Source organism: Microcaecilia unicolor, chromosome 2 (genome assembly GCF_901765095.1).
Source record: "Microcaecilia unicolor chromosome 2, aMicUni1.1, whole genome shotgun sequence".
Lineage (NCBI taxonomy): Eukaryota > Metazoa > Chordata > Amphibia > Gymnophiona > Siphonopidae > Microcaecilia > Microcaecilia unicolor.
Window position 1 is genome coordinate 446,184,485 of NC_044032.1, and position 13,413 is coordinate 446,197,897.

General features: G+C 44.7%; 1 protein-coding gene across 1 annotated transcript in view; it reads right to left on the reverse strand.

The window, feature by feature from the left end:
- Nucleotides 1-13,413, reverse strand: part of TTC31 (tetratricopeptide repeat domain 31) — a 188,098-nt gene that overhangs the window by 51,681 nt on the left and 123,004 nt on the right. Inside the window, exons 12-13 of the mRNA XM_030190890.1 lie at nt 3,742-3,846; nt 3,487-3,583 (exon numbers count right to left, since the gene is read on the reverse strand). Coding sequence (XP_030046750.1) covers nt 3,487-3,583; nt 3,742-3,846 — 202 coding nt within the window. The remainder of the gene's footprint in view (nt 1-3,486; nt 3,584-3,741; nt 3,847-13,413) is intronic.

Below are 13,413 nucleotides of genomic sequence, written 5' to 3' on the forward strand. Positions count from 1 at the left end.
CGAGTCGGTTTCGGGCGGGAAGACGGCCGCGCATGCGCGGTGCGCGCGAGGACTAGCAAAGGACTTTGCTAGTGAAGATTCCGATTGGAGGGGCTGCCGTGGACGTCACCCATCAGTGAGAACAAGCAGCCTGCTTGTCCTCGGAGAAATATATATATATATATATATATATATATATATATATATACACATATATACAAACACACAACGTACATTTCCATACAAGATCTCCATTATATACAAATTTCTCTCATGCATATTCATTGTGAACATTCTGAAAATCCAACTGGCTAGATGTGCCTCCAGGAGAGGGTTGAAGTACGGACCTATTCCACTGCTAAAGAATTGTGAAAGGCCTTCCTATACACTTTCGACCACAAGACATCCAGGATCCTGTGTAGGTAGTCCTTTCAAAGGAGAAATACACTTTGATATTTGATATGCATTCAGTAAGACACATTTTACATATTTTATTTATTTTTAACTAGCTCTAGTTTTAACTTTTTCATTTTTTCTCCTCAAGCTCCATATGCTCAATGTTGTTGCTGCTGATTCTCTCTGCCTTGGAAAGCCTGCTGGCTTAAAAACACTGCCTAAATTTCATAACACCTTAGTACTGACACCACCAAACAAAATTACATACCTGGGGTGCAACAACAGAGGGATCAAAGGAAGAATTCAGGAGCACTCACAAAGACAAGATCAAAGGGGGAAATATGTATTTGCAAACCTTATATAGAATTCCACAAACATATAGACTAAGAACAAACCATAGGGGATCCAAGATGTCCACAGACGCTGACTCACTGTGATTCCTGGCTCCTTACTTCTACTTTTAATTTTCTTTTGCGTCTTTTTCCTACTCATTTCGATGCCTAAGAGATGGGGATGAGGGTGGATTCTCCCTCCTACCTCAACGCCATCTCTGGTGGCTCTGGGACAACGGACCATCAAACAGTGTATTGCAGCCTCTCATCCGGTTCCGGGTGTTCCTGCTGTGGCAGGGGGACAGAGACCGCCGTGCTACTGGGCAGTGATGCATCACTGAGCAAGATTTCTCCACCGCTGCCACCGGCACTGCAGAGTCTGTCTGCGAGACAGGAGCAGGTGGATCCTGGTACGGTGACCTCGGCTCTCGGGGAAACAACCACTCAGATGGCTGTTCCAGGAGAGATAGTAGCGGAGTCCTCATGTGGTGGAGAACCTCTGGATTCTCCAGCCGGGAGTAGGAGTGTTGCGAAGGTTCAACTGCAGTCTTTGACCCCCCCCCCCCCCCCCCCCTAGTTAAGCCCGCAGTTGTTACCATCGAGGAGTTATTTGCAGAATTTGCTTCTCAATCGTTGACAAAAGCACAGCTGGCTGAATCTGAAACAGATACCCTTAAAGAAAGTTTTCGATGGACCAGGAGGTTCAAGCTATTAAAGATGGACAATATTTTCTGGTGGTGGACAAAATGGCTATACATCGTAGACTGGAACTTATTACTACTACTAATCATTTATATAGCGCTACCGGACGTACGCAGCGCTTCACACTTGAACATGGAGAGACAGTCCCTGCTCAATAGAGCTTACAATCTAATTATGACAGACAGACAGGACAAGTAAAGGATAAGGGTTAGGACAGACAGGACATATCAGGGATAGGGGGACAGCTGAAGGTTTAGGTTTAGGAGTTAAATGCAGCATCTTATGGAGAACAAAGCTAGAGCACTAAACTTGAGCTTACTGAATTCTCCACGAGTTTTTTCTATGGCTCCTAGGGAAGTCTTTCATAAGTATTTAAAGGATGTTTTGAAATTTCTGGTTGAGATTATGCCTCCTTTGAATAACATTTACTACATTTTGTCTCTTGGAAAAGAACAAGAGAACTTTACAGAAAGAAGTCTCGCTTGATGTTTGAGGCCTGTTGGAAACTTCTAGAGAATTTGTGACTGGAACAGCAACTTTGTTGGTGTCATTTGTTCTTGCTCAGGATGAAGATTCAGTTATGCACATGCATTTTCACATTCAAAATGTGGATTTTCTAGGACATAAAATCAGAATATTTCCTGATGTCTGTAAAAAAAAAAAAAATCCAGGAACATAGGAAAGTTTCTTGCACTGAAGCAGGAGACCCTAGATCTGAAGATTTCCTTGTAAATGCAAGATTCAGCTGTGAGAGACTTTTTATATTTTCTACGAACCATCTCAACTGCAAAACTTCCTACAGAGTAAGAAATTTGCCATAGGGGTAAACACTATACAGGTGTGAAATCTGAAGTAGTTAGTATTTTGGGCTGAGTTCAGAATTTTTTTTAAGTTAATTTCCTTAATAGTAATCTCTGTTATTTTTCTATTCTAGGATTCCCCCATATTGAGGTCTATAATTTCTTTGTCTTGTATACCGATTGGTAAGTACAATTTTAGTATATTGGATTTCCTTAGTATTGGAAAATTTGTATTCAAGTTTGTTTCTTGAATATAATATTTAATAAATATTTAAAGATAATAATAATTTTTTAAAAACGTAGCCCATCTGTGGAAGTTCATAGGAAGAGACATCAGATTTGCAAATAGCATAAAGCTTTTGGGGTTTTTTGGGTGGGGGGTGTTGTCTGTTCTGATCAGTTACCGAAATGACTGACCTTAAAGAAAGAGACACTAGAGTACTAACACAGATGGAGATAAAATTGCTAATAGATTGTTGAACAAGAGGAGTGGAGACTTGTAACATCTGCTCATGCAGAGTGGAAAACAATTTTTCTAAAAAACTGCATTCAGAAGTAACGTGCTCTATCATCAAAAAGTTCACGGTCTGCTAGTAGACCATGGGGGAAGGAGGAACCCACTCAATCAAATCATTTTCAAAACAAAGCTTTTCCAAAATTTAAAACAGAAACCAAGTCTTTGCTAAGACTATCAGGTACACTGGTACCTGAAGATCACAGCAGAATATCAGACAGATATAATTTCCCTGAAGACATGGCAACAAACCAGCAACACTGTATGCAATGCCCTTCATAATGAAAAAGAGACTGTTCATGTAAAAAGAATTTTATTAGTCAATTAGGAGTTCCTGTGCTGAGGTACTCTATGGCAGACCATGTTAAGCTGAACAGAATGGGTTAACAACATTTTTAGAACTAGGATGAGAGATGTTAAAAAATTAGGGGTAGGAAGGGATGGGTGGGAGTTATGACAGTACTTGGTGAGTTGGGTGGGTATTGGTTGGTTTTATGGTAGGAGTGTGTATTAGTTTAATGTGTTTTTGTTTTATTGTAAATCACCTTGGATTGTTGTAGGTAAGGCAATATTGTATGCACGTATACATAAATATATGTATGTATGTATACATACATACACACATATATACATAAACAATACATACACTGAAATATCACAACAATGTTCTCCTGATGAAGGGTATGACATAAAACCACACAGGGGGGCCCTCTCTCTTGTTTGTGAGGTGTGGGAGGATGAGAAAAATGCAGAGGCTCCTTACTAGGCAAGAGGGGCTGACGGGGCAGAGGTATCCGGATTCCAGGAAACAGCTCTGGCACTTGTGGTTTGCACTCATTCTCTCTGGCATATCGTCTTTCCTGAGCAAGAAAAATGAGAGAAGAGAAAATAAGCCAAAACAAAAGGAAACACAAAATGAAGAGAAAAAAGATGTTATATGATTAGGTGAAAAGTACACTCAAAGACCATTCAGAGATGGACATGAAAGGCTGGGCTTTGCCGCTAATGGCCAGCTCACCAATATAATTTGCATCTGGCACCTCTGCAGCTCAATAGCAGCATCAACGTGAGTTTCATCAGCTTTAAGAACAGCTTCAAAGGTGTTTTTTGCCTCATCATATCTCTGGAGAAACAAAGGAAAGAGGCATCAGGAGCTTGGAGTTTTTCATGCCCACTCTGTCCTCACACCACATCACACCAACCTAACGTTTATTTTTATTTACAGTATTTCCATTTACCCAAAAATTGTTCACTGTGGTTCAAAACAAAATACATTAAACAAACTTTTAGCTACATGAAGTTCACGGGCGAGGGTGAGAGCAAGAAATGAGAGACAAGGGGAACGGCAGTAGCAGTGAAATGGATAATGGAAGTCACAGAAATTGAATAGTTATGACCAGTGCCATACAATGCCACAATGAGGCTGTCAGAATGAAGTCCTGGCTGCATAACAAATACATAAATAAAACCACACCATTATCCATTTCACTGCTACTGCCGTTCCCCTTGTCACTCATTTTATATATATATATATAAAATAATTATTATATAGTCATACACAGAGAGGCAAAACTAGGGTCTTTGTGTGCAATGAGGTCTTTTGTTTCACCAGAAAAACTTCCTTTTCTTGCAGTCTCTGAACTGAAAGGCAAGTGCCAGCTTAATTTCTTTCCCTTCGCTAAGCCTAAGTGTTTTGCCTCTGCAAACAACCTCAGGTCAGGGCTGAAATATAAAGATCCTAAACAGGAGCAGCAGGGTCATCTGAAAGGAACTGTGCCAATTCATGTCAGAGGACTCATGGCCCAAGTGGGCTCAAACGTCACACCATCCCAGAGGCTATATGGTCCAGAACACCCTTAGGCTGGCCACCCAGCACAGGGAGACCCTACATAAATACTGCCAAACTGGGACAGACCAAAAGTTCATCATTCCCAGCATCCTGTTTCCAACAGTGGCCAATCCAGGTCACAAATACCTGGCAAGATCCCCAAAAAGTACTAAAACATTTTATACTGCTTATCTCAGAAATAAGCAGTGGATTTCCCCATTTTAATAATGGTCTATGGACTTTTCCTTTAGGAAGCCATCCAAACCTTTTTTAAATCCCTCTAAGCTAACCGCCTTTACCACATTCTCTGGCAACGAATTCCAGAGTTTAATTACATGTTAAGTGAAGAAAACTTTTCTCCAATTTGTTTTAAATTTACTACTTTATAGCTTCATTGAATGCCCCCTAGTCCTAGTATTTCTGGAAAGAGTAAACAGACTCTTCACGTCTACCCTTTCCACTCCACTCATTATTTTATAGACCTCTATCATATCTCCCCTCAGCCGTCTTTTCTCCAAGCTGAAGAGCCCTAGCCGTTTTAGCCTTTTCTTATAGGGAAGTCGTCCTATCCCCTTTATCATTTTTGTCGCCCTTCTCTGCACCTTTTCTAATTCCATTACATCTTTTTGAGATACGGCGACCAGAATTGAACACAACATTCAAGGTGCAGTCGCACCATGGAGTGATATAAAGGCATTATAACGTCCTCATTTTTGTTTTCCATTCCTTTCCTCATAATATCTAACATTCTATTTGCTTTCTTAGCCGCCACAGCACACTGAGCAGAAAGTTTCAACGTATCATCAACGACACCTAGATCCCTTTCTTGGTCAGTGACTCTGAACGTGGAACCTTGCATTACAAAGCTATAATTCGGGTTCCTCTTTCCCACATGCATCACTTTGCACTTGCACACAGTTTCCCAGTTTCATAAGGTCCTCTTGTAATTTTTCACAATCCTCTCGCGATTTAACAACTTTGAATAACCTTGAGTCGTCAGCAAATTTAATTACCTCACTAGTTACTCCCATCTCTAGGTCATTTAAAATTATGTTAACAAGCAGCGGTCCCAGCACACAACCCTGCAGAACCCCACTAACAACCCTTCTCCATTGAGAATATTGACCATTTAACTGTACTCTCTATTTTCTATCTTTTAACCAGTTTTTAATCAACAATAGGACACTACCTCCTATTCCATGACTCTCCAATGTCCTCTGGAATCTTTCACGAGGTACTTTGTCAAACTCCTTTTGATAATCCAGATACACAATATCAACCGGCTTACCTTTATTCACATGTTTGTTCACCCCTTCAAAGAAATGTAGTAGATTGGTGAGGCAAGATTTCCCTTCACTAAATCCATGTTGACTTTATTAATCCATGCTTTTGAATATGCTCTGTAATTTTGTTCTTAATAATAGTCTCTATCATTTTGCCCGGCACCGATGTAGGAATCACTGGTCTATAATTTCCCAGATCTCCCCTGGAACCTTTTTTAAAAATCGGCGTTACATTGGCCACCCTCCAATCTTCCAGTACCATGCTTGATTTTAAAGATAAATTATATATTACTAACAATAGTTCCGTAAGTTCATTTTTCAATTCTATCAGTACTCTGGGACGAATACTATCTGGTCCAGGAGATTTGCTACTCTTCAATTTGTCAAATTGGGTTTATAGAGATTTCATTCAGCTTCTCTGACTCGTCAGCTTTAAATACCATTTCTGGCACCAGTATCTCTCCCAAATCTTCCTCGGTAAAGACCGAAGCAAAGAATTAACTCAATCTCTCCGCTATTGCTTTGTCTTCCCTGATTGCCCCCTTTACCCCTCGGTCATCTAGCTATCCAACCGATTCTTTTGCCGACTTCCAGCTTTTAATATACATAAAAATAATTTTTACTATGTGTTTTTACCTCCAATGCAATCTTTTTTTCAAAGTCCCTCTTTGCCTTCCTTATCAGCACTTTGCATTTGACTTGGCATTCCTTATTCTGTTTCTTATTATTTTCAGTTGGTTCCTTCTTCCATTTTCTGAAGGATTTTCTTTTAGCTCTAATAGCTCCTTTCACCTCACATTTTAACCATGCCAGCTGTCGTTTGGTCTTCCTTCCTCCGTTTTTGATACATGGAATATATTTGGCCTGGGCTTCCAGGATGGTAATTTTGAACAGCATTCATGCCTGATGTAAATTTTTGACCCTTGCAGCCGCTCCTCTTAAGTTTATTTTCACTGTTCTTCTCATTTTATCATAGTCTCCTTTTTGAAAGCTAAACACTAACGTACTGGATTTCCTGCGTATACTTACTCCAAAGCTATTATCAAATCTGATCGTATTATGATCACTGTTATCAAGCGACCCCAGCACCATTACCTCCCGCACCAGATCATGCGTACCACTAAGGACTAGGTCTAGAATTTTTCCTTCTCTTGTCAGCTCCTGTACCAGCTGCTCCATAAAGCAGTCCTTGATTTTGTCAAGGAATTTTACCTCCCTAGCATGCCCTGATGTTACATTTACCCAGTCAATATCTGAGTAATTTAAATCACCCATTATTACTGTTTTGTCAATTTGTTAGCGTCCCTAATTTCCTTTAACATTTCTACATCCATCTGTTCATCCTGGCCAGGCAGATGGTAGTACAGCCTATCAATATCCTTTTCCCCTTTACACATGGAATTTCAATCTGGTAAAGTCAATTGGGCACCGGTCTGAAGATTAGCTGGTGCCCAGTTAACTTCAAGGTCCTGGTCCAATATTCTGCCATTCCCCTCCTTCTCTGGCAACATCCCTCCCTGAACATCTGGTCACGCCTCATCTGATCCCCCCCTCCCCAGAAGCACAAGATCCCCTCCCTCCCAGCCACCCCCAAATGTTTTCAAAGACGACCCTCCCTTCCGATGCCTGCTTCCCCCCATCCAAACCCCCTCCCCCGAGAAGCAAAGGAAGACCCCACCCCCACCCCCGTGGATACTCCTGCCTTCCCCGCCACACTTCTGGAAATACAAGCCCCCTCATGTTAGCAGGATTACCTACCTGTTTGCCTGGTAGTCCAGTGAGGAAATGGGCAGGAGTGACGCCCACTCGCTCCTGCCCATTGTGGCAGCCTCCCTAAAATGGCTGCCACAACCTCTAGCAGAGAAGGGTCTTGAAATCTGAGACAATTTATAGAAACTTTCTAGTCAGAGTGAAAGCAGTGATTAGGACAGTTATAGGTAGTATAACTGTATACCACTGTAGTTTTAGTGAAAATGTAACAACCACTGTTAGCAGTTAAATGCAACATATGTAGCTGTCAACAGTCACTAGTGGACATGTGATTTAGGAAGTGGGGAGGGATGGGGAGGGTTTCATTGATTAGATAAAGGAATGCAGGAGCCAAAAAAAAGATGAAGAACCCCTGTTCTATATCAATCTAACCTTCTCTGTGGCTTTGCACTACTCACCACTTATTATACAACAGAAATGCAATGAATGACTCCAAAATTCAACTCACATGATTGAATACACAATTATGAATTTCAATTGACCTTCATTTACATACATTCAAGTGGACTAACACAGCAACCACAGTTGTAGTTTGCCTGCTTTCTTTGGGAAAAGGGTAAGGCAACAATAGTTACAACCAGGGAAGGGAAACCAATTCAGTGTTAGCACTTGCAACACTAGAGGAGAGTGGGTTCAACCCCTATGTCCACCCCACAACTATGCCTCTCATGGCAATCAAACTATTTTGTCGAGGAAGTGACATCAGCGGCACAAATGGCTGCTTGAAACGGGAGCTCCCAAACAACTCGAAGCAACAGAAAAAAAAGCGTGATTAACAACTCACACAGTAACGAACCTCGGTAATATGGAGTGCGAGAGTGTGGTGCAGGCAAGGATGGCATCCGGGAGCACCAAAACGGCCGACTTGCAGGCATACAGGTTCAAGCGCAAGGAAACGAAATCGGCCCAATCACAGGAAGAAGAGGGCACACGCCCGAGCGGAAAGCAACACACGAACCAAGAAATAGCAGAAATGCTGGGGGATGCCACGCAGAACCTGACCCAACAGGAAATGTGGACAAAGCTCTGCACCTGGTTCCAGGAGATTCGAACAGACCTGAAAGATTTGAAAGAGGTGCGTCAGGATATAGCCTCCCTAGGCGCGGAGCTCAGAGGAGAGCTGATGGAGTTGGGCACCCTAGTAGCGGAGGTAGAATCGGGCCTGGAGGAAAACGCGGAGGTAGTCCAGGCGCTGGAACAGCGCGTGCGGGGGCATAGAGCAGACACCCAATATTTGATGGACAAAGTAGAGGACCTTGAGAATAGAAGCAGGCGATCCAACATCCGGATACGAGGAGTACCAGAACTCCCGGACTTTGTGAACTGTGAGTTGGTAGTCCAACGTATAGCGGCCCAGCTCCTGTCGGAGCCAGAGAGGCCCCGAGAACCAGCCACTATTCAGATTGAAAGGGCCCATAGGGCGCTGGGAGGCCGGAACAAGAACGCACCTAAGGACATTGTGACGTGTTTCAAAGACTACAAAATGAAAGAAGCAGTCATGAGGAAAGCGAGAGAAGCAGAGCCCATGGAGTGGGACAGCTGTCCCATAGAAATATATCATGATCTGTCCTCTACCACGCTTAAAAGGCGTAGTGAACTCAAACCACTGACAAGCCAGCTCAGAGAAGAAGGGATTCGATACACATGGCAACACCCATTTCCTCTGCTGTTTTATAAAGAGGGCAAGCAATGCAGAGTGGTGTCGCTAGAAGAGGCCCAAGAATATCTAGTGCGTGGGGGACCCGCGGAAGAACCTGGTCACTCCCAGATAGCACATCAGCCGCGGAAGGCCAGGCCAAAATGGCAGCGGGTCTCCCAGGGTAAGGGAAGATTATGGCGGCAAATCTCTGATAAGAAGCTGGCGCAATCAGCGGATAAGGGCTGAGAGTGGACAGAGACTCTGAGGAGAAGCAGTAGCAATCCCACGCCGAGAATGACCTGCAAGTGTGACAAGAATCTGTGTGTTGTTGTGAAAAGACTTATAGCTAGTTGTTGATGGAGGGACGTGACTTCCTCTTCTATGGACATACCGTTTATGGGTAAAAGGGCAATTCATGTTTGGAGTTGGGGGAGATAGGGAGGGGGTGGGAAGGGGACGGGGGGGGGGGGGGGGGGGGGGATAGCGCATGGTGGAGGTATGTCAAGAGGGGTAGAAATAAGCTGATATGACTGTGTGTACATGTGACAATTAATGTGCTCAATATACCCCAAAAGCGAAGGCAAGTCTTTAGAGAAGTATTGCGCCTAAAAGCAGCCATGTTGTTTCTTCAAGAAACACATTTAAGGCAGAATCATGAGCACCTGATGCGGCATAGGCGATGTCCCATAATACACGGTGCTTCAAGCCTAGACAATAAAAAAACATGAGGGGTGCTTATAGCCTTGTCCAGCTCTCTCCCCTGGGTTATACACAAAACAATAAAGGATAAAGCAGGCAGATATGTGAGAGTGGTGGCATCATTATATAATATATCCTATACTATGGAATGCTTATATGCCCCCAATGAGGGGCAGGGAATATTCCTGGAGGAGCTGGAGGGGGTACTACAAAAATCTGCTAGGGGCCAGTTATTAGTGAGAGGAGATCTAAATCTTACGATGGCCCCCCTAGTTGATAATTCGGGAGGAAAGATGACCTATGCGAAAAGGGATAGGGCTGCGCTAAAAGGATGGATGACAAGGTGGGGGCTGGTGGACCTCTGGAGAGAGCTCCATGGATCAGAAAGGGATTACACATACTTTTCTTCCAAATATAACACACATTCTAGGATAGACTATTGGCTGGGGGATGGAATGATAAGGGAAAGAATGAATGCGGTGAATATTGAGCCAAGAACTTGGTCATATCACTCCCCGGTGGTGGTGTCTCTGAGGGTGGGAAACGAGAGCAAAAGGCAGAGACACTGGCGTATGAATGAGGCGCTCTTGCTAGATGCACAGAATATAAGTGAAATCGAAAAATACATTGTAGAGTATCTCAAATTTAATGATACGGGAGAAGTAAAACCAGCTAGCCTCTGGGAAGGGTTAAAAGCAGTGTTGAGGGGGCAACTGATAGCACTCCAGACTCACCTTAATAGGATGAGGGCAAAGCGGGAAACCTCCCTTAGGACGGAGGTGGCAGACATGGAGAGACTGCACAAAGCAAACCCGACTGACAGCACAAAGGCAGGGGAATTACATCAACTTAGGGCTCAGCTTAATGACATACAGATGGCAGAGATTGCGGTACAGCTGCAACAAGCCCAACAAGAACACTTTGAGTTTGGGAACAGGGCTAGTAGGCTACTCGCATTTAAACTTAAAAAACGAGCCCAACGCAACACCATTTCAAGTATAAAGAGCGAAATGGGAGAATATAGCCAAACAGAAAAAATACAGGAAGTGTTCTGGGATTGTTATAAGAGACTCTACCAAGCGGAACAGGTGGCATCTCCAGCTGAGACAGCTCAGTACTTGCAGAAGATAGAGTTCCCTAGGCTGTCAAGGGGGGAGCTGGAGGCAATGTCGGAACCTCTGACCTTGGAGGATATAGAAAGGGCAATAGCAGACCTTCCCAATAATAAAGCCCCTGGCCCCAACGGATTCCCCGTTCGGTTTTATAAAGTATTTGCCAAATGGATAGCGCCCTTGCTACTGAGAGTAGTAGCCTCCTTCGATGACGCCCAAGAGCTCCCGCACTCCTGGAGAATGGCAGAGATAGTCTTGATATTGAAGCCGGAAAAGGACCCCCTACAGTGCAGGTCGTATCGACCGATATCGTTACTAAATACAGATAATAAGATCTTCACCAAAATATTGGCCAAAAGGCTACAGGGGGTAATGCCCTACCTAGTACATGAGGACCAAGCGGGCTTTATTGCCGGCCGACAAACGTTTGACAACATTAGATGCCTAATACACATTATCCAGCAGGTTAGAGATGAGAATACACCAGTGATACTGTTCTCGGTGGACGCAGAGAAAGCGTTTGACCGAGCAGAATGGCCATTCCTGTTTGCAGTGTTAAAACAGATAGGAATAGGGGGTAAATTTCTGGCCTGGCTTCAGTTGCTCTATACCAGTGATGGCGAACCTATGGCACACGTGTGCCAGAGAGGGCACGCAGAGCCCTCTCTGTTGGCACGCGCGCCGCCCGTCGCCTCAGCCCAGCCCGTCGCCAAGCACCAGGCCTCCCACCTACGCCTTCCAAGCACCCAGGTCACCAGGGCTCCCACCTAGGCCACCAGGCCTCCCTCCCTCCCACCCACCCACCCAGCAGCAGGCACCAGGCCACCCTCCCTCCCACCCACCATCAAGCATTCCTTCCTCCCTCCCTCCAGGCCTCCATCCCTCCCTCCAAGCACGAAATTTAAAAGTCTTCCCTTGTTGGGGTTAAGGCGGCGTCAGCAGTAGCAGTGAAAAGCATGCTGCTGGTTCGGCGCGCCTTCAGTCTTCCGTCTCTCAAACTCTGGTCCCGCCTTCATTTCCTGTTAGGGCGGGACCAGAGCTTGAGAGACGGAAGGCTGAAGGCGCGCCGAACCAGCAGCACGCTTTTCACTGCTACTGCTGACCCGACAAGGGAAGACTTTTAAATTTCGTGCTCGGAGGGAGGGATGGAGGCCGGGCGGGCGGGCTGGTGCCGGGTGGGAGGGAGGGTGGCCTGGTGCCTGCTGCCGGGAAGGTAGGAGCCATGGTGGCCTGGGTGGGAGCCCTGGTGCTTGGGTGGGAGGGAGGGAGGCCTGGTGCTGGGTGGGTGGGAGTGCTGGGTGGGTGGGAGGCCTGGTGCTGGCCTGGTGCCGGGTGGCAGGGAGGGAGGCCTGGTGCTGGGTGGGAGGGAGGCCTGGTGTTGGGTGGGAAGGAGGCTGGACATGGGTGGCTGGAGGGGAGTGCAGGGAAAGAGGAGGGTGGCTGGAGGGGAGGGCAGGGGAAAGAGGAGGGTGGCTGGACATGGGCGGCTGGAGGGGAGAGGAGGGTGGCTGGACATTTGTGGCTGGAGGGGAGAGGAGGGTTGCTGGACATGGATGGAGGACAAGAAATGAAGAAGAAAGGAGGAAAGTAAAGAAATAAATGGAAAGGAAGCCCTGGAAACAGAGTTAAGAGAACAGATAGAGAGCAGCAGAATCAGCGACTAGGACCAATATGGATATAAAAACAAAATCACCAGACAACAAAGGTAGAAAAAAATCATTTTATTTTCATTTTAGCGTTTGGAATATGTCCAATTTGAGAATTTACATCTGCTGTCTTATTTTGCACTGGGTATACTGGAGCTGTAACAACTTACATGATTTACAATGAAAGAAAATCATATTTTTTTCTCCTATACTAGTATAATATTTTCAATGATGTCTGTTTATATGCACCATGGCTGGTGTAAGGGGCTGTGGCTAACATAGGGGTGGAGTCATGTGGTGACCCTGCCCATAATGAGTACCGGCACTTCACGATAAATAATTAGATTTTGGGTTGCTGTTTGGGCTCTCGGTCTCTGAAAGGTTCGCCATCACTGCTCTATACCAACCCAATGGCAGTGATTAAGATAAATGGCTCACAATGGGTTAAAGGGTGAAGAGGAAGAGGTTGCTTGGTAGTGACAGATTCAAATCAAGGTAAGGTATACACAAAAAGTAGCACATATGAGTTTATCTTGTTAGGCAGACTAGATGGACCGTGCAGGTCTTTTTCTGCCGTCATCTACTATGTTATGTTACTATCTAAACCATTGGGGTTAGGTAGGGGCACAAGGCAGGGGTATGCGGTCTCTCCATTACTGTTCGCGTTGTCGATTGAATCACTGGCCAAGATGATTAGGGAACACGAGGAGGTA